At 40.6% G+C, this 21,214-nt stretch overlaps 1 protein-coding gene and 1 long non-coding RNA gene across 2 annotated transcripts in view; one reads left to right on the top strand and one right to left on the bottom strand.

Annotated features, from left to right (window-relative positions):
• LOC133400433 (uncharacterized) overlaps positions 1–4,916 on the top strand; it is a 30,594-nt gene extending 25,678 nt beyond the window's left edge. Inside the window, exons 2-3 of the long non-coding RNA XR_009768347.1 lie at positions 4,350–4,394; positions 4,489–4,916. This is a non-coding gene — a long non-coding RNA (uncharacterized LOC133400433). The remainder of the gene's footprint in view (positions 1–4,349; positions 4,395–4,488) is intronic.
• A 1,420-nt stretch (positions 4,917–6,336) lies between these two features.
• LOC133399583 (Golgi-associated plant pathogenesis-related protein 1-like) lies at positions 6,337–12,546 on the bottom strand. Its single transcript, XM_061671148.1, has 6 exons — positions 12,540–12,546; positions 12,242–12,451; positions 11,950–12,027; positions 10,880–11,029; positions 6,581–9,171; positions 6,337–6,500 (listed from the first exon to the last, which is right to left on the bottom strand). Exons 1-5 carry the CDS (start codon positions 12,544–12,546, stop codon positions 8,996–8,998), a joined length of 621 nt encoding a protein of 206 aa, XP_061527132.1. The 3' UTR covers positions 6,337–6,500; positions 6,581–8,995.
• Positions 12,547–21,214: the final 8,668 nt, after the last annotated feature.

Raw genomic sequence — 21,214 nt, forward strand, 5'->3', positions numbered from 1 at the left:
AATATATGTGCATGCATGTGTGCATCAGACTTTGATGGTTTAGACACATCCAGAGGAGAGATTGTGAGTATGTTGGTTGAAGGGTGAGATGAGGATGGACCTGCCAGTCAAGAGAGCAAGAGGAAGACCAAATACAAGGTTGATGGATGTAGTGAGGGAAGACATGTTGTTGATAGAGAGGAGGATGCAGGAGTGTGTCATTCTTACATGGAAAAGAAATGACACACTGTGGTGACCCCTAATGGGACAAGTCGAACGGAGAAAAAGAAGAAGAATCTCAGTTGTTCATTTAACTTGTATAAGGTGTGAATACATTTTAGTGTTACAATTTATGGCTGGGAAACATTTTTGATATTGCGAATGGAGCAAGATTGCATGACTTGACTTGTGACTTGCTTAAACAAGGTCATGACCTGACTCGGCTTGTTTGTAATTTAGTAGCGACTCGACTTGGTTGAATGTTTTTTTCCCACAGTGACTTGGGACTTAAGAACTGAAGATTATGACTTGAGACTTGCTTGTGACTTGCACATACGTGACTTACTCCCACCTCTGGCAATTAAACATGATTTTGAACATGATTTCAGGATCTGGGATACCAACTTGAACGATGCGAGAACAGCTGTTACATCAGCTGTTAATGTTACATCATTAGCGAGCTAGATAAGTGGAACTGCCCGATGTGTGACTTGTCATTGCTGAATATTTACTAACTGTTTTTTTTTTTTTTTTAGTAAACAAAGCGGGCTAGAATGGTTGATGCACGTCACATTCTTCTGATTTCGCACTATCGTGAGAGTGAAAAGACCTAAACATGGCGGCCTCCCTGAGCGAGTTGGTGCAATGTTTCGAACGTATTTTTTTAGAATGAATACTTAGGAGATTTAGGTAAACAGCAGCTGATAAATAAGATTTGCATATTTCAAATATAACAAAGTTTTGACACCTTGGGTTTTGTTCCCCTTTAAAAATGCAACCTCTAAACACAGCAGGAAGAGTGTTGTGCAGGTCACAATAACATCCTGAGAGCTCCCCATGCAAAATTGTCTCACACCCTGGCTAAGAATTACCAAATTACCACCCTCAGGAGCCATAACCCGCTATACGAGTACTAACTGTAGAACAAAATGTCACGTATATAACTTGCTGAATGAGGGGAGGTATAACTCATATGCTATGGTATTTTTCTTGTGGCCCCAATATAAGACACCTCGGCTGAGCGATGTCATGCGACCACACCTGCACTTACTGAAGTCATCTTGGTCGCCTCTTAAGAACAATTACAATCGTCATTCTGCACCGAGATAACATGCAGATCAAGGCAATCAACTTGTAGGCTACCTATTTTCTCTTTTCGGTAGTTGTTGTAGTATCAATTTACTTGGTCGACGATGTTATATGGTATGTGCCCCTTGGACACTGGGGGCCCCAAAAAACGTGTGAGGATTTTTAAGAAATGAAAGGTTCCGAAAACATCACAATCCTACATCCTATATATAACCCAGTGGTTTTCAAACTGGGGCGCGTACCCCCCCAGGTGGGGCCCGACACTTTTCATTACGTTACACCCAGCAGATGGAGCTAATTTTACTACCGAGCATCGGTAAAAACAGCACCAAAAGAGGGCTGTTAAAAAAATGTAAACAATACAGGAACACATTTTCACCGCTCGCATGGACAAGTTTGTGAGAGGACTACCAATTAAACACAAAGCAGATAAGTAATTCGACCAAAGCAAAGGCGTGAAAATATGCCAACGCCTATCTTGCCCACGGCTTCACCTGTACAACAATGGGTAATGAGGAGAGACCACAGTGTGTACTGTCTCAACATACTGGCCGCTGACAGCATGAAGCCGAATAAGTTGAGACGTCATTTGGAGACTTTACATCCCAAACACAAAGATAAACCCACTGATTTCTTCAGAAAAAAATTCAATGACTTGTCGTGCACAACAGTTTCTCTTTACTAAAGCAGCGTCAGTGTCATCTAACGCCCAACTTGCCTCCAACAAAGTGGCATACAGAGTTGCGAGGTGTAAAAAGCCGCACACCATCGCAAGGAGGATTTGCTTCTTTGCAAACTTTTTTTGTGAAGCACAAGCGGTCTGGGGACGTGCAATTGTTCTACTAGTGTGTCTAGTCATTCTACTAGGTTGCTGAATTGTCTTCCTAGTGAGGACAAGGAGCGTACATGGACCTTAAGGTCTATATCAAGGATATTGAATAAATGCTCAAACAGCTTTCCATAATGGAACTGTTCGGTACAGGGATAACCTTTGCAAATATGCTTGATTAGTGCACAGGCTGAAACTTAGAACCACGTATTATCTAAATGTTTCATTGTAAAGATTTTCTGACATCAAAAGAATAGCTCCTATAATATTCAGGATTTTGAACAAGACCACTACAATGACGTTTTTGTTCTTGCAAAATAACACGTTTTCCAAATGATTATGTACAACAGTTAAAAAAAAATAGGTGGTTTTAGGAATAGGAAATAGTTTATTTCAATTAAATTGAGATTTTTTTTCCCAATTATAGCATATGTAATGTGTGCCTTCATGTGTTATGATGTTTTCTATATCCCCTCAGAATTTCATTTCATTACATAGAGGTCTTTTTTAATGTACCACACGTCAGATGTGGCTTCATGCATTCCTCAGGATCTTTTCTGTGTCTCTGCTGCCACCTAACGTTATCCTTTAGTATCAGTATACAGTAGAGATACTTTATTTTTAAATCAAGGAAGGGAACACATGCTCTATAATGGTCACTGAAATAGCACACATGAAAGAAACTGCTGATATATTCCTGGAAAATACAAGTATTGTAGCACGTGGTCAAATGGCGGCCAATGTACAGTATTTCATGGCTAATGACTGCCTTCTAGTATTGCCATGAAGCTAAATGTAATTGACAGACTGTTGTGTATATCGGATTTCTGATGGGAATCGAGACAGCTGTATTAAAAGCTACTTTACTGTTGAAGTGCATCTCAGCGAATTAGAATAGTTTTCAAACACCAAGTCAACTGCCTGATCACAATTTTCAATTACCAAGGACAAAACTGAAGGCCTCAAGACCCACAACAAGGAGCAAACTGTAGCTAAAAAAATGGAGACATTCTGAATAACATGTAAATCATAATGTTAAATGCATTTTTTCTTTTCTTCCTACATGCATCACATGTGTCAAGAGTGACTTGACCGTGGAAATGTGCAGTGATTCACGCCAACTGCATGGCTGGCGTACGCACGTTTCTCCAGCTTTTGGTGCTTTGGCGACACTTCGAGGTGATGCTGGGAAACTGTTCTCATAAATCCGCACACCAGAGTCACATGAATAATTAGCACTGATGAACAATTCATGCACGGCAACATTTGATTTCAACAATGCAATTGAAGCAAGGACTCAGAATTCATTTGTTGTGTCTTAGCCCATGTCCTCTATTTGTATAAAAGTGGGTTCCCTGGACGGCAAGAAGTAATTTCCAGCGCAGGTTGTTGTTTGAGGACAAGGCCATTTTAAAAGGCTCCCGGCTGCGGCAACCTTCGGGAAAATTGGCGCGAAGTGTTTCTTCAGTTTTGTGAGATCACGTGGGATCATGGGAGATTTCAAGCTCACTGTTTGAAAATAATCTTTATGTGTGTGGTGTTCTGTGTTGATACCTGAATCACTGTTTGAAAATAATCTTTATTTTGTGTGGTGTTCTGTGTTGATACCTGAATCAGAATCATTATTTGCCAAGTCCTTTGTCGATGTTATATCACTAGCAATTTCTTGTTTTCTGTTTTGAGGTTACCCAAGTGTTTCTTTGTTACTTTGATTATTGTTTTGGGACTTAGTTTCGTTAGATTTTTTCCACATGCCTCAGTTTCCTGTTTTTGTAAATAAATCATTTTGTTTTGTAATTCCTGCACTCCTGCCTGGCCTCCCTGTTCCCTTGCACTTGCGTCCCCAAAATTTTGACTCCAACCTGCACAAACGTGACACCTGTTCCCATGCAGTTAATGTATTAACACTCTGGTTATTGTGGTGGTAGTACTATAAGCGGGGTGCTGGGTACTTACACTGTAAAGCAACTTGGTTAACAGGAGATTTAACAAAAGACTAATCCTAAAACTTTGAAGTAAATTTCAAATTACAGTACCTCCAATAAGTAGGAAATGAATAGATACATTGCTTTATAAATTCCACTAAGATTAATGAAATATGCTTAAGACCTTATTTGTTGATTTGTTATTGTAAAGCATCTGAGGGCCTTGAAATTGTTATATAAGTGGTGTGCATTATTTTTTTTTAAAATTGTTTTTAACTTGTTCCTTGCTTCCCTGCTTTGAGCCACAGTGCAAAATGGAGAATCTCAGGACTGGTCTTTCAGGAACGTTCCAGGTATAACCAAGCCCACCACTACCTAATTGGACATTAAAGGTGCGTCATCCATCCATCCATCCATCCATTTTCTGAGCCGCTTCTCCTCACTCAGGTCGCGGGCGTGCTGGAGCATATCCCAGCTGTCATCGGGCAGGAGGCGGGGTACACCCTGAACTGGTTGCCAGCCAATCGCAGGGCACATACAAACAAACAACCATTTGCACTCACAGTCATGCCTACGGGCAATTTAGAGTCTCCAATTCATGCATGTTTTTGGGAAGTGGGAGGAAACCAGAGTGCCCGGAGAAAACCCACGCAGGCACGGGGAGAACATGCAAACTCCACACAGGCGGGGCCGGGGATTGAACCCGGGTCCTCAGAACTGTGAGGCCGACGCTCTAACCAGTCGCCCACCGTGCCGCTTGTACATGTTGGGTGATGAGAAACAAAAAAAATAAACTGCACAATTATTGTACATTTGACAAACTTGCTAGGAACAAAATAAACATCATAAAACCACAAAATAAAGTGTTTGAAATAATTGGCATGGAAAAAGTTCAGCTTTATCAAAATTAACAATATCAATACATTTGACATACTATTTTTGAAATAAACTTTGTTTTATCTCTTTCAATTACAGTTTACGCAAAAAATAATGCTTTGTGTTTATTTGGGCCAAAAATACTTTTTTGGAGTGTTTTTCTAACCTTTTGTTATTCACAGTTCAGGAAAATAAAGACTTGAGTAACACTCCAGCTGCCACCATACAAAAAGTGCATTTTCCAGCGCTTAAAAGGCTCTATAATAACATTATAACAATTAACAGCAACATAACCTTTCCACTGTCAAACAGCAATAGCATAATCTGTCTGATGTGTCCCAAAAACAATCCAGGAGCATGTAATGCCTAAAACATCTTCGTGCATACTTAGACCCCAAAGTGGTGCTCAAGCATCTACCCTTTTTCTCTGGATTAAAAAAAGTACACATTTGACTTGTTGCTTAATGCAAACCAGTTTTTCTTCATTCAACATTACTGGAAAAAAATACATAAAAATGACTGTCATGTTTTGATATGATATTGATATTTTTTTTATTTTAGTTTTTTTGTATACCTTTTTTTCGGACTAATACCTTTTGAATAATAAGACCCCTGTGATCTCTGCGGCCCATGGCTTGTGTTGTAAGACACAAACAATGGCAGAAAAAGCTTTCTGGAACAGTTGAAATGTATTTGGGGTTTATCAGAGGCACTTGTAATGGTGGCAGTTGTGTGGCAATTTCAGTTTAACATGAATTTGTAATTTGTAATAATTAAATTAGTATTTTTTTTTTCTTAATTCTGAACATGCCCAGCCACATCCCCATCCCCATTTATAGGAGGGCATGTGTATTTGTGCCAACCACGTTATCTCAGTTGTTTATTTTTGACTTTTCGTTGCGTTACAGGAACGGGTACACGCTCGTTTAATATTGGAAAGAAGTTTTAAAGTGATTTATCTTTCATTTTTGTACATCACAAAAACCTGCCGTTTGAACAGGGATGTGGAGACGTTTTATATTCACTGTAGCTTCCCTCATTTATTAATATTTGTATTACTGACCGTGTTGATTATGCTAACATAAATAATTATATAATATATACACTACTGTTTTTTTCCTAATTGTATGACTAATTTTGGCGATGAGTGCCCTTTTTGTCATCGAGTGCCTGCCTACAAAAATGTCTGTGAACATGACTGTGAAAAACAATAACATTCATCCAGAAGAACAAGTTGAAAATTACACTATATACCACAAATATTTGACAATTTTTTTCTGAAATAGGTGAAACTCTATTTTCATGGTATGCATTTGTAATTAAACTCTATTTTCATGGTGTGCATTTGTAAGTCATGTGTCACGACTGGTTATCGTACGATGTAGGACTGGACCCAAAAGCAGGCGGTGGCGGAGAAAGTTGATGAGAATGGTTTATTAAGTATTGCTCAGCGGATAGGCTATCCGAGGGGCGATGTTGGTCCATTGGAACGGGGAAGTTGAAGGAAGCGGAAGCACGGGCAGGAGGAATAGCTTGGCAGCGTGGCTGGAGCGGACAGTGAGGCGGGGGACACGGAAGGAGGACTGGAGACGGAGAAGAACACAAGGGGGGTAAGTATGATTGTGGGAAGTCGAGTAACTTACACGAAAGCTGGCCTGTGTACCGCGGATGAACATCAATACTCTGGCGCTGAATTCCTGGATCTGGCTGGCTAAAATGCAGGCAGTGATGAGTGCTGATTGGGAACAGGTGCGCAGGCGAGGGGGTGCTGAGAGAGGGAAAGGGGGTAGGGGGTAGGTGGTGGGTGGAGACGAAGGCGAGGCACAACGAGCCATGCAAGTTCCAAAAAAGCATGACATGTAGTTCTGATTCACCATTCAGTTTTAAGTTGTTTTGCGTGGTGCAAAAAACTGCTGAATTGAAACTTTAAATGGTATAATTCCCCAATTTCTTAAATTGAGAAGTTGTGCAATCTTAAAATAAGAAAAAAATATCTTGCTCTTCTGTTCTGGATTTTATGCAAACTTTGTTGCTTCTATTACCAATTCAATCTTAAAATTAGCGATCATTTCTTATGAAGAAAAAATTCAATATTTTTCTTTGCGGTAAAGTTACGAATGCAGAATTTGCTCATCAAGATTATTTTTTCTTTTTAGACTTGAAATAAGAAACATTTCCCATAAGTCATTTTTTAAAATGTTCTTATAACTCCCTTTTTTTGCAGTGTAGACTTTTCAGCAATCTTAAAAGTCACGGCGGATTTTAATTGGTTTGTAGTTTCCAGGGTCAGTTTTGACCAGATTTTAAAACTGGTATCACCATTACCTACTTCAATGCCAGAAGAAAATGCTGCTTGGTCCAAAGGGTGAAAGTTATGGACTGCCACTTACAGGTATCAGTTTAGAGTGGGAGACACACCGCTCTACAGGTAGTGACATGGCTATGTTGGTCATTTTCATATAAGTTTAATCAATGATGGTGAAGAAACCTGCCCAAGAAAAATTATAATTTCACATTTTTGGGTGTTTTATATGGGTAAGTGTCTCCCATGCTGAAAGAGCCAGTGTGTTATTTTCAAAAGGTTATGGATGTTTTAAAATGTTAGGCATTCATAGTAAATGCAGTCCTTAAGAGGGAAAATGATGGCGACCCATTGATACTTTATAACGGTAAAGTGAGTTGCATAATTTTACGTGTTGCCCTTCAAACTCTTGAGGATAGAGAGTTTGAAGTGGATAAATGGTCCTAACTACACATTACACTCGTCTTTATCCAATCATATTCCTGGTGAAGACAATAGTACACAATAGCAATTAGTTCCAACACTCACAAATTCCAACCCTGGCACTTCTGTAACATTACAGATACCGCTGGTGGATTGCAACAACATAATGAGACAGCTTGAGTGACAAAAGAAGCAGCATTTGGAAAAGACTGCCCCCCCCCCCCAAAAAAAAAAAACAAAAACAAAAAGGGAATAGAAGAAACTAAGATGCACTTGTGTTAGTTTTCATGGAAAAGGCATACTAAGCAATAGGAGACAAATGCTATAAATCTAAAAAGACACAAAAACGTAACAAATCATGAAACTTAATTTGGGATGCCTAACGGTAAAGACATTTTGGCATTAAAAGTTTGAAAAATATGACTTTATAATATTTTCTGAGAAACAATTTTGAGCTTTTGATGGATAACAACTGCACATGATTCAAGTCAAATTATTTGATTTTCAAAAGGAAATTCATTGGGCCACATCTTTACTGTTATTGATGAAATTATATGAAAATGGCCCATGTACTGTATTGTTTGCCATGTTTATAAAACACACGTTAGCAAGTGAACGCTTCAGCCGTCCACAGAAAAATGCAACGTGGGGACGAGACTTGTTGGTCGGGTGTGTGCTGTGTTGCGCATCTTCAGTACACTACATATTGAGAGAGAAAAAAACATGCCGATATTTTATCGTCTCGTGTGGGGTTTCTCCCATTTATGAAATAGGTTAGTCCCCGTAAAGTGAATTCCGAGCTTTGTTTCAAAATACATTATACTTGTTTGAAGATAGTTGCTGAAAACATATACAGAGACTGAGAACTATATATATGGTATAGGTAATGAATTGTGGAGCTATAGTGTTGAACTGGTTTTTTTTCATCATTTCACATCATTTTTTCATTATTTTGGTGAGCTTGATTAAAAGAACGCTCAGTGACGCAGTCGGCCGTCTGCATGGCTCGCCCATCCCCCACTATATACGAACTCGAGCTACTCGGTCATGTAATTACAGTAGAACAACTGGTCTGAAGTCACATTATGGTAATTGCCGTACCGTGGCTGAAGGTGGAACCCGGGCAGGCTTTCACCTGGGACCACCACCTACTTTTTTTGTGCCAGCTAGCTAGCCAAATCCCTCAGAAGCTCTTATCAGCTTCCATCCTAATGGCTCAGATGGAGGACTTTGCCACGTTGTGGACTAGTTCTGCTCCACTCTCTCCAGTCGCTGACGTTCACCCCCAGGGATGGGCTGCTTTTCGGACGCCTGCTTCGGTAGTAGCGTTGCCCTCTTCTTCTGTGTTGCTCCTCAGGCGCCTCGGAAGATTTTTACCTTCTCCACTGCGTCTGGCCATGCTCCCAGCAGGAACTTGTCTTCAATTCCGCCATGCAGGACATCATGCTGTCTCTGAATCCTGACTTCAGCATGCACATCGGCTCCTACGTGCTCGCTCCCCGTTACTGGGTTTGTTTGTTTTATATGTACTATAAAGTGAGTGTACAGAAAAGCATGATATAAATTAGATTTATAATAATAATTATTGGTATTATTTTCCCTACCAATGAGTGCAAGTTCGCTTGTGTGTGTGTTTTTTTTAACATTTATATGATTATAGTCCTCAGTTACTATTCAGTTTTAGGTACACTGTATCATGAGCATAATTTACTCGGAGGGTATGGGGGACATGTCCCCTGCACTTTTTTGTGCACTGTGGTTTTTTTACCTTCCAAAAAGAATTTAGATAAACAATGGTGAATAGACAAGCACTAGGACCACGTGGAAAACTCCTGCCCATAACAGCAGTGCAAATTTGGCAGGGTCGTTTAAAAACAATCTTCTCTGTGTTGTGTCAAAATTACAAGAAATATTTAATATATTCTGAACATTACATTAGAAAATGGAACATACCACAAAACATTAATATCATTTATGCAAGGATTTATTTACTGACCATATTTTGTATGGTTCATATACACATCTACAAGCTTAATAAACAAATCAATTGTCCCTTTACTGCTCTGGTGTAAAACAGTTTAATGCTAGAAAATATTGAATATTGATACAAGCAAATCAAAATACATTATTCATGCAATTGTACTTAATGACCGGACATATTGCGAGCATTTAATTATGTTTTCATGTCATGTTTGGCCTATACTATGCCGTATAGCTGATTTAGTTCTCTGACTCCACGTGTAGACTTATTGTAATGTTAATAAATATATTTTCATTACAAGTTATCAGCGCACAACAGTTGTAGAAGCATTAGGTTGGAATCCTGATCAAGACAACTTCATGGACGGTACTGCAACGATCCTCCAGGTTTTTTATAACAGTGTGCAACAATTCTTTGGATTCTCTCCCTCCCCACCGGGTCCTCCGCCAGCTGTAAAATGCACATCCTTTATGCTGTAAAATGAACAGTAAATACTATTGAGGTATTCCAGTTTTTAACCTGATGGTATATCCGATGACGGTTCTGCATTACTTCAACATTCCATGATTCATCCATCCATCCAGCCATTCATCCATTTTCCGTACCGCTTATCCTCACGAGGGTCACGGGTGTTCTGGAGCCTATCCCAGCTGACATCTGGGCGAGAGGCAGAGTACACCCTGAACTGATCGCCAGCCAATCGCAGGGCACATATAAACAAACAACCGTTCACACTCACATTCAGACCTACAGGCAATTTCACTTAACCTACCATGCATTTTTTTTGGAATGTGGGAGGACACCGGAGTACCCAGGGGAAACCCACGCAGGAACGTGGAGAACATGTAAAGTCCACACAGGCGAGGCCGGATTTGGACCCAGGTTTTCAGAACTGTGAGGCTAACCATTTGTTCACTGTGCCGGCCCCCATGATTAATAGTAAAAAAAAAAAAAAAAAAAAAAAAAAAAAAAAAAAAAAATGCTTCTCATCATCAGCGGCTATAATGCACCTGTTATCGCCTACTCTTCAAACTATATTTGTTTTGCCAATAAAGTGGGTAATTGAAAATAGGTTACTGAATGAGCGAAAAGGGGCAATAGATTCATTGAATTCAGCTGCAACCTCACACCAGATAACCTTATCATGCATTCCTAGTTGTGTATAAGATTTTATAAAATGTTCTGGCTCATACAATATACTATATATTATGTGAAGGGGACGAGATTAACCAATGAGTGAATTATGAATGACTTACCTCGTGGGAGGACATTTTCCCTGAAGTTTTGGCTCATGCTGATGTTGCCGGCTGGTCGATACTGCCCAACAACAAAAACCTTGTTGCCATCAGTGGCCATACCCACTCCCAGTTGGGTGCTTGCTTTCCACACAACCTGAGTAAAATGACCTGTAAGACGAAACACATGCAGGAATGATAAGGGTGTTGTTTTGTACTTAAGGCATTATGCCAAATCTTTAGGTACACCTTAACAATCTGGTAGCGTATAATACAAAAAAGGTGAGTCAAAAACCGCCTCTTTGACCATCATCATGCTCAGTCAGCAGTGTTTATTATTTTATAAACACATCAAACTTGCTTCTCATGTAAATTAAGGCAACAAATATACTAAAACAAGCTCTCGGTCTTTTGCAGGGCAGTTCTACATCACTACAAAATACAATCACAGTAAAGTACATATTGTTAAAAGTAATACTTAGATTAAGTATGGGCCTAAGGTTGTTTTGATGCAGCACTTCTCATTAGGCCATAGTGCAGTGGTTCTCAACTGTGACAGACATTTTCTATTGTTGCAAAGTCTTGACCCTCTTTTAGAGAAGTTAAGAACAATAAAGAACATTTTTAAGAAAAGCCTCAGAAAATACATGTGTTTTTAACTCCAGTGTATTTTCAAAAAACGTTTCTGATGTACCGCCAAAAGAATATTGCTCGGCATCGTGTCCGCTCGCCAGAGGCTGAGCTGCACTGTGTTTGTTTATCGAGTAAACTAGTGGCTAAGGCGTGAGGCAGCTAAACTTACTGTCACTTACTTTATATGTTCCATGTGGAAACTTGGTATTCCTCCGTACTGTTGCCGAAACCTCAAAATAAAAATACATATCATTTTTTTTACTAGCTGTCTGCGACCCACACAAAACGGGTCCCCGACCCACCATTTGAGAATCACTGCTGTAGTGCATCGAGTTTAGGCACGGGAGTTTAAATGACCCATCTGTATTTTGCACACATATTTGAAATGTACAGTACATGTCCAAAGAACAACATAATGTTGTAGAAGCATTTTCTTTACTCAATTTGTGTTATTTTACCTGTGTTGCTTTGAAATCCTGGGTTCCTCCAGTTGTATTGCTGGACTTCACCATACCATGAATCCACTGCTTCTTTCCCTAGACAAGACAAACTATCTCACAAGACAATTCCATGCAACATGTACAAATAAGGTAGGGAAATGAATAAACACATACAAAGAACCCAAGATTGTGTCACAATTTGCATTGTAGGTTAACATGAAACAACGATATTCACAAGAACAACATGTATTGAGTAAATGCTAAAATCTCATGTAAGACCTATTTATAGTGTTCAGAATTGGAAATACACCTGTTAGTTTAATGGGTACTGAGCTCCACTTGAAATAAATATTCTCTCCATCATTGCTGTCACTGTGCTGTGCAGCACCCAAAGTCAGCAAGCGATGCGCCCATTCGTGAGCCGCCGCATTCAGCTCATTGTTGAGAGTCATAGGTGGTGTGTTGTGCTGTGCTCTGTAGGCATTGTGAGTTTCCAGGAACTCCCGTTGAAAGCTTGCATCTGCTTATTAAATTATAAATTAGATTTCTGGTCTTCTGCGGAGGATGGCATGCTGCAGGAATTACTCCTGAAAAAGAAGTGCACTCACCTGCCATTGTGTCTGACGTTGCAAAGGGTGAAAAAAACATGAATACAGTTAAAAACCACACCACTCAACAACTGCTTTTTTCACATTCACAAAAATATTGAAGAAGGAATAGTATTAGTCATAATCTGGTGACGAGAGCGTGACACTTACATGTCAAACAGCAGAAAACACAAATTGCCCTAGAGAAATGACTAGTAAAGATCCACTTCCTTTGCTGTGTCAGCGTAGTCTGTCTTGATATTTATATGCTTGAGATGTGGAGGCGGAGACGGACACTGCACCCTTTGCTTGTTAGTACTTCTGGGGCATCATGCAGCAGCCTCGTGCGCATCATGTTCCGTTTCAGAGCTTCCTCTATTGTCACTCAATGCACGATGCCCCTGTATAACACAAATGAATATGGCCCCCCGAATGTAGATAATGTATACGCTATTCATTTTTCCTTAATGAAAGCGCAAAAGGCAGGGGATCAAAAGAAGGTGCAACCCCATTTTGGGTTCTTTGTTGAGCATTTGCATGTGATTGGGACAACAACAACCACAGACAAAAACAAGTTTTGCGGCTTTGTCTGGGTTCCACCCCTGTGAGGCTTTCACAAGTACAACCAAGTTCTCTGACCACAAAAGAGCTTCTGCTTTAAGTATGGCAAACAATATCGTGCAAACAGCCGACATTACTACAAAAGAAAAACCCAATTCTTCATGTTACTCCGGAGTAATAGTTGAGTGTTTTACGTGAGTTTAACAAGCGAAGACCTGAATGTAACATGCATACTGAACATTCCAAGGCACCTGCATCTCAATCACTCCTTTTAAAACATGCTATTACATTGTACTGAATGCTTGTACTGACAATATGCCTTTAGTACCTCATCCTAATATGGAAGACTGCCCCCAGGTATGAATAAATTATTTTAAAAATGTGATTATTAATTCTCTTCACATTTCTTCCTTCAATACCTCCATCCATGCATCTTCTATAATGCTTATCCTCACCTAATTTAATTGCAAGGAGTCTTATGTTATGTCAGTGCTGTGAGATGTTGAACAAGATTATAAAAAAATGCTCTTATGTGTTATCGTTTTCCATAAAACATATTGCAAGGTGTGGGGCATGGGGGAGTATCACAATCAATTATACATGTATAGTATATAAATTTAAATTCAAATGATCATTATTTTGCCTTGACAGTATGATTGTAAATCGAGTAAATGTATATGAGCATCTACAGTCATTGAACTTAACTTGCCATTTAATGCTTTTGTCAGCTTGTCAATGCAACTTAATAACCAAGATGTGACAATGGGTCCGCTTCTTACATATAATCAACCGCACACTGCACGTACGATTTAAGTAGATTAGCCATTTGAGAAGTCTAGTTAGCCCTCGGAACCTTTTTAAATTCAATGATTTGAAGTTCCAGTTTGCTGTTTGAGTTGAGTAAATTGTTTCGAAAGGGCGAGAAGGAGTGTTGATTTCCAGCACCACCAACTTGTTAGAATATTTTACATGCAGTAATTCTAGATCTGTATATGTTTCTGAACACCACTGAAACCAGACAAACACATTACGAGGATAGTTCCAACTGTCTGTTTTTCTAAGGTGCCATCTATGAGTATTAACTATATTGTACAGTACGGCCCTTCTTTTCAGAGCAATGATGGAACTTTTTTCTTTGGAACGTAATCATCCATCCACCCATACAGACCAGAGTACCCAGAGAAATAAATGCAATCATATTATTATTATTGTTCTTTTATTTTACTTCGAAGAGCAAGAAACAGCCAGACGCCTGGGATGAACTGCGTTGTCTTGACATGTCTCCAATGTATTTTGCAGTGTGTTTGGACTTGTGCCATAATTCTATCGCTGTAATTTAGCAAAAGTATAACACTGTGCTGCTCTGTCTTCTAAATCTTCCATTATTCATTATTTATGCCTATTACAGTTTTTCCCAGTCGTCTGGTACATTTCTCAGATCAGAATTGAAATTCTCAAAGCTACTTGTTTCAATCTTCACATCATTGTGTCAATTGTACACATCAATGTACTCATTGCTTTGAACAAGTTGAAAAATACTTGGGTACATCCATGCAAATGATTATGTACAATTCTCTGCTGTTTCTGACATTATCAATTGCTTATGCCATGTTGATCGGAATGCTTTATAGTGTTCTCTGTGGAATAGTCTCACCCCAGACAACATTGAGGCATGAGTTCATCACATTAAGTCTTTACCTGCAAAATGGTTGAACTTTCTCTTACAAAGGGAAATGTGTGAAGCAATAGATTAACTATTGATCAACCACTTTTCTGAAATAGCTCAAAGGCGCATCTCATGAACCATCAACTGGCTAGTACTGCAGCTGGAGCACAACAATGAATTGGACGGGGTCAACAGAGGAAGAGGAATTATATTGTTAGGTGAAGGAGTTGGGAGGCAAAACAGAGAAAGAAGCAGAAGACCGAGGACAAACGCATGTTCCTAATGAGATCCTGTAAAAGCTCCATGTCCATCCATCTATGTTTGGCTTTTTTTTCTGTCATCGGCTCTTACGTTGGTTTGAAGAGTAAAATAACCGCTAAAAACCATCAGTGCAAAAGTGCACCCAAGAGTTTACCTTATTAGTTGCCGCAATGTTGGCTCCGCGCGGTGTAGGCTGAGGCTCGGAGCACGTCAGATGCTACACATCATGAAAACCTCCTTTGCACAATATGATCTTATTCCAAATGTTGCACCGAAGCGACTGGTCAACAATTTTAACAAAGTTAAAAGACACTTTTGTTCGCCGCCGCCGTTGGGCACAAGCACGTCTTGTGTGCGTTCTTCATTGTTTTTTGCCGCTTCTTCGTTGGTTCTTGCCACTTCTTCTTTGGGGTCAGTGCACTAGGTATTGAAACTGGGAACTGAAATGTTTTAATTTGAACGATTCCAGGAGAACCGGAACGTTATTCCCGGTTACAATTGGTTCTCGAGTCTCGAAGCCTAACACTAATCGCAGTGAGCTCAAGTCTGTCAACAAATTACAGTGAAAGCATAATTGTGAATCTTGTCCAGTCTCTTGCAATCAATCCGCCACATACAATTAGGTTTAACTTACAATTTAAAATTATGTCATCAAAACCGTAGCCACAGTTTTCACCAGAACATTCTTCCAGAGTATATTGTTATATTGACAACATGACTAAGCAATTTGACTGTCTTATCTGCAGACAGATGCTGGTCTGACCTGGGAGGCCCAAACGTATTGTGAGGGTCTGCTGGGAACGTCTGGCAGAATCCCCTGTCAGAAGGAGGGATGTCGTAAACCAGAGGGGAGAATATTTCGAAGACCTCCTCAAATCCACCAACACGCCGGTGGCAAGGCTCCAGGGGTGGATAAGATTCGTCCAGAGTTCCTAAAGGCTCTGGATGTTGTGAGGCTGTCCTGGTTGACACGCCTCTGCAACATCGCTTGGACATCGGGGACAGTGCCTCTGGATTAGCAGACCGGGGTGGTGGTCCTCCTTTTTAAGAAGAAGCGTCTGCAGTGATGCAGACTTTGTATCGGTCCGTTGTCGTGAAGAAGGAGCTAAGCCAAAGGGCAAAGCGCTCACTTTACCAGTCGATCTACGTTCCTACCCTCACCTATGGTCACAAGCTGTGGGTTGTGACCGAAAGAACAATATCCCGGTTATAAGAGGCCGAAATGAGTTTCCTCCACTGGGCACTCCCTTAGAGATAGGATGAGACCCTCGATCCTCTGGGAGGGGTTCAGAGTAGAGCCGTTGCTCCTCCACATTGAGAAGAGCCAGATGAGGTGGCTTGGGCATCTGATTAGGATGCCTCCTGGACGCCTCCCTGGTGAGGTGTTCCGGGCACATCCGACCGGGAGGAGACCTCGGGGATGACCCAGGACACACTGGAGAGACTACGTCTCTCGGCTGCCCTGGGAACGCCTCGGGAGCCTCTCGGAAAAGCTGGATGAAGTGGCTGGGGAAAGGGAAGTCTGGGCCTCCCTGCTAAAGCTACTGCCCCCGTGACCCAACCTTGGATAAGTGGAAGAAAATGGATAGATATTTGGACCCTCTTTATTAGATAAAAATTAACAGCAGAGCTGAGTTCTTCAACCAGACATTTTTAGAACCATTAAAATAAAAATGACATGTCACAGAGTGACTGTCATGGGTGACATTTTTAAATGAAAGGGACAGAATTTTGCTGAAAATCTTATATCATCACTCAGTGAAAAAATAAAAAGTATCATTCGAAACTTCAATTTGATAAGTAAGTTTAAGTTTAAGTCGGCTTACCACCAAACTGGGCTTGTCACCAAGTTGACAATTAATTAACTTACTCACCTTAATTTCAAGATTTCTCTTTTTTGCAGTATGGCTGATGCAATTTGAATAGTTCTTTAAATTACCCAGATAATTTAGTCTGTGTCCAAATTTTAATTTTATTTCCTCAAAAACATTTTTGGTTTACATGTTACAATATAACCGACTGGTTAGCACATCTGCCTCACACTTCTGAGGACCGCGGTTCAACCCCGCCTGTGTGTAGTTTGCATGTTCTCCCCGTGCCTGCGTGGGTTTTCTCCGGGCGCTCCGGTTTCCTCCCACATCCCAAAAACGTGCATGGTAGGTTAATTGAAGACTCTAAATTGCTCGTAGGTGTGAATGTGAGTGCGAATGGTTGTTTGTTTATATGTGAACAGCCAATCGCCGGCAACCAGTTCAGGGTGTACCCCGCCTCCTGCCCGATGATAGCTGGGATAGGCTCCAGCACTCCCGCAACCCTTGTGAGGATAAGCGGCTCAGAAAATGGATGGATGGATGTTGCATTAAGTCACTGATGGTGTAGTGGTATACTCGCCTGACTTTGGTGCAGGCAGTGTGGGTTCGGTTCCCACTCAGTGACGGTGTGAATGTGAGTGCGAATGGTTGTCCGTGCCTATATGTGCCCTGCGACTGACTGGCGACCAGTTCAGGGTGTAGTCCGCCTTTCACCCGAAGTCAGCTGGGATAGGCTCCAGCACGTCCGTCACCCTTGTGAGGATAAAGCGGATAAGGCTAGAAGCTAAGGGGCAGGGTTCAAATTATTTTACGATAGTGTGGGTATGGGAAGAGAACTGGAGAAGGGGTTATTTTAAAAGAAGAATTACCTAAGAATGTCTTGGAAGTGTAAAGAGTGTCAGATCGAGTGATGAGGCTGAAACGTGAAATTCAGGGTGTTATGTATATGTAATTAGTAGCTATGCTCCACAGGTAGGATGGGACCTAGAGATGAAAGAGAATTTCTCGAAGGTGATAGACAAAGTAGTTCTGCGCACCCAGAAAGGTAGTTGCGATTCGTGCAGATTGTAATGGACATGTTGGTGAAGGAAACAGAGTTGAAGAAGAAGTGATCAGAATCAGAATTATCTTTATTTTATATTTCAAAAACACACAAGGAATTTGTTTCCGGTAATTGGAGCCGCTCCAGTATGACAACAGACAGTCGTGAATTCTGAGGAATGAAGGAAAAGTGTGCTGGTGCCCAATTTTAAGATCAAGGGCTGTGGGAACTATAGAGGAATAAAGTTGATGAGCCGCACAATGAAGTTATCGAAAAGTGTAGTGGAGGATAGACTCAGGACAGAAGTGAGTATTTGCAAGCAACAGTATGGTTTCATGCCTAGAAAGAGTACCACAGATGCATAATTTGTCTTGGGGGTGTTGAAGGAGAAGTACAGAGAAGGTCAGAAGGAGCTACATTGCGTCTTTGTAGATCTAGAGACAGAGTGACAGAGTACCCAGAGAGGAACTTTGGTACTGCATGCGGAAGTCTGGAGTGGCAGAGATGCATGTGAGAATAGTACAGGACATGTATGAGGGGAGCAGAACAGTGGTGAGGTGTGCAGAGCTGGAGGTGGCGGAAATGAAGATGTTGGGGTTCGCTCTCGGATTGACCAGGTTGGATAAAATTAGAAATGAGCTCATCAGAGGGACAGCCAAGGTTCGATGTTTTGGAGGCAAAATTAGAGAGAGCAGACCTCAATGGTTTGGACACATCCAAAGAAGAGATAGTGAGTATATTGGTAGAAGGATGATGAGGATGGAGCTGCCAGGTAAGAGAGCGAGAGGAAAGAGAGAATTGATGGATTGGTTTGGGACAGCAAACGCTAATGATGGGGTATAGCTGGACTGGCAATAACTGTACACGCTACTTAACCAGTGTGGCATCATACAAGTACGACAGCATGTAACTTGCTTATAAGCCAAACAAAGAGGAGAAACACAACATTATGCTCAATGACATTTCAAGCTCCTGGCCTGCAGGCTACTTCTGGCCCGCAGGATCAATTTGAAGTCTGCATGACGAGTACAAAAAGTGAAAGTGACTGGCAAACGACAAGGACAAAAAGAACACCGCCGGACCTCTCATTTGGCAGTGACGTATCCATGAATACTTTTCAGAGTCTTATGGGCTGAGTTTTCATTCACGTTATCTACGTTACGTTAGTGTTTATTCAAAGTTTTGACAATGATGAAAATGTTCCTCATGGTTGTTATAGCTCAATTCTGACTGCCCAAACTGTTTTTGGTGTCGAAAATCACACGTTTATAGGATGTGGACACAATAGAAAACTACTGTATATGGATGTGATTCACTGTTATTATTCTTGTTTTCTGTAATGTTTGAAGGAAACCTGACGATGCGCTCACGCTCAGTGTGACCCGGAAAATGAGATAGCTCGAGCATTGTTCGTTGTTTACAAACTCAAAATCACTGTATGATCGCAATTGGTGTTGGTGATCATATGCTAAATTACTTTGGATATTGACTATTTTCGGTATTTTGGTGAAAATATCAATGACTGTCTCAAGCAACAGCCGCCGCCGACATCCCCATTAGCTTGTGCCGTAGCAGTTTGCTTATCCTCCATCCACTTAAAATCAACAGCACAAATAATAGATTAGTACAGCACATATTACATCAATACATTAGTTACCCGATTCATTGATACAGTAGTTACTCAGTATGCAAGTAAATGCTACAGAGTCGAACAAGTAAACAACATGAACACAAAAGACACCAGTTAATAATTTGATAAGACATGAAATCAAAGAATGTTAAAAAAAAAAAAAAGAATTTTAATCCTTAAGCAACACCTCTCAGATCAAAAGAGAATCAAGAGGATATAATTCAACCAAATAGCAGCCATTTCTAACTCGCAACCCGGGGACCACATCCGGGTAACAGCTGCCCAAAGACCTCTATAAGAGGATTAAAAGGGGTTACCTACTGTAAAAGATCTGGCGCAAAATCAATCAAAACGAGTGACAATACAGACATACAAGACAATCAAAATCAACCGATCATGCTAGGTTCAAAGACAAAGAATAAAACAAATGTTTTCAAATGAAATTTAAAAACATTTATTGAGGGAATCTGTCTGATGTAAGGTGGCAGTTAATTACACAGTTTTGGAGATGTGATAACCTGAGCTTGCAGCAGGTCCTCGGGTCAACTGGAGGAATGTGGTCTGCTTACAGGGAAAACACAAGTGTATTCTTGGAGCAATGTCTGCAACATAGAGATGTACAATACCATTTGAAAATTATAAACAAAAGGATTTTAAAGCCAATGAAGGCAAGTCAGGACTGGAGTAGTGTGCTATCATTCACAGGTACCAGCATTTTAACTGATTGTCACAGGTTCTTCTAAAGAGAATGGGGGTATTTTACCTTGACCCGAACAATTGAGAAGTCTTTATAAACTTAGTCTTCAATTAACCCAACATGCACGTTTTTAGAACGTGGGAGGAAGCCAGGGTACTCAGAGAAAGCCCATGAAAGGATGGTGTCACGACTGAAAACGCAATGACTTGAACCCCAACGCAAACTGTACAAACCGAACACGTTGAACAGAATTTATTTAACAAAAGAGTGAGAAAGTGCAAGTAACACAAACTGCTGTGACAAAAGGTCTACGTGTTAAACAAAAGTAACCAGACGGACAAATTAAAAGAGGTGGACGGAGTGCCACAGGAGGAAGTCGTGGAGCGAGAGGAAAAACAAAAACTCAAAAACCTACACAGGGCTGAGTAAGAACGCAAAAACAGAAAACACAGTAGTACATAGGAAATTCAAAAGACGAGAGGTACTACTGGCTGAATAACAAGCAACACTTAAAATGCACGAGGTAGTAACAAAGTGGGCAACTGATGATGGCGACGAGCAATGAACAATAACTCGGCAACTTCCTCCTGCTTCCCCTGCCTCTAAATACCCCACTGATAATGATGGCTGGTCGGTGCGACCAGAGGACTCCGCCCACCAATCATCTCCACGAAACTGCAGCACAAAGAAAAAACAACCAGCAGAGGGCAAAACAAAGGAAGATATGACACATGGGGAGAATGTGAAAATTCCACACAGGAAGGCCAAAACCAAGATTTGAACCCAGAACCTCAGAACTCAGAAGCAGACATGTACCACCGTGCAAACGCACTATCACATAACAATTATATTTAAATAGTTGTTAATATACCTTTATTTTAAAGTACCTCAAAGTATAGGACATTTATTTTCTAGGCTGTCTGAAAAGCATTTGAAATTTGCTTCAATAAAATCAACAATCCACATTGAAGGACATGTTTTATAATCCGACAGTCCCTGTACAATGTTACATGATGGAGGAAAAACTC

This window comes from Phycodurus eques, chromosome 3 (genome assembly GCF_024500275.1).
Source record: "Phycodurus eques isolate BA_2022a chromosome 3, UOR_Pequ_1.1, whole genome shotgun sequence".
In the NCBI taxonomy this organism is placed as follows: domain Eukaryota; kingdom Metazoa; phylum Chordata; class Actinopteri; order Syngnathiformes; family Syngnathidae; genus Phycodurus; species Phycodurus eques.

Excerpts from the sequence above, each read along its gene's own strand:
- LOC133399583 (XM_061671148.1), bottom strand. Across the intron at positions 12,028-12,241 it reads AGTACCCATTAAACTAACAG|GGAAAGAAGCAGTGGATTCA; the intron begins GTGTATTTCCAA and ends TGTCTTGTCTAG. Across the intron at positions 9,172-10,879 it reads GGAAAATGTCCTCCCACGAG|TACATATAAAACAAACAAAC; the intron begins GTAAGTCATTCA and ends CTCACTTTATAG.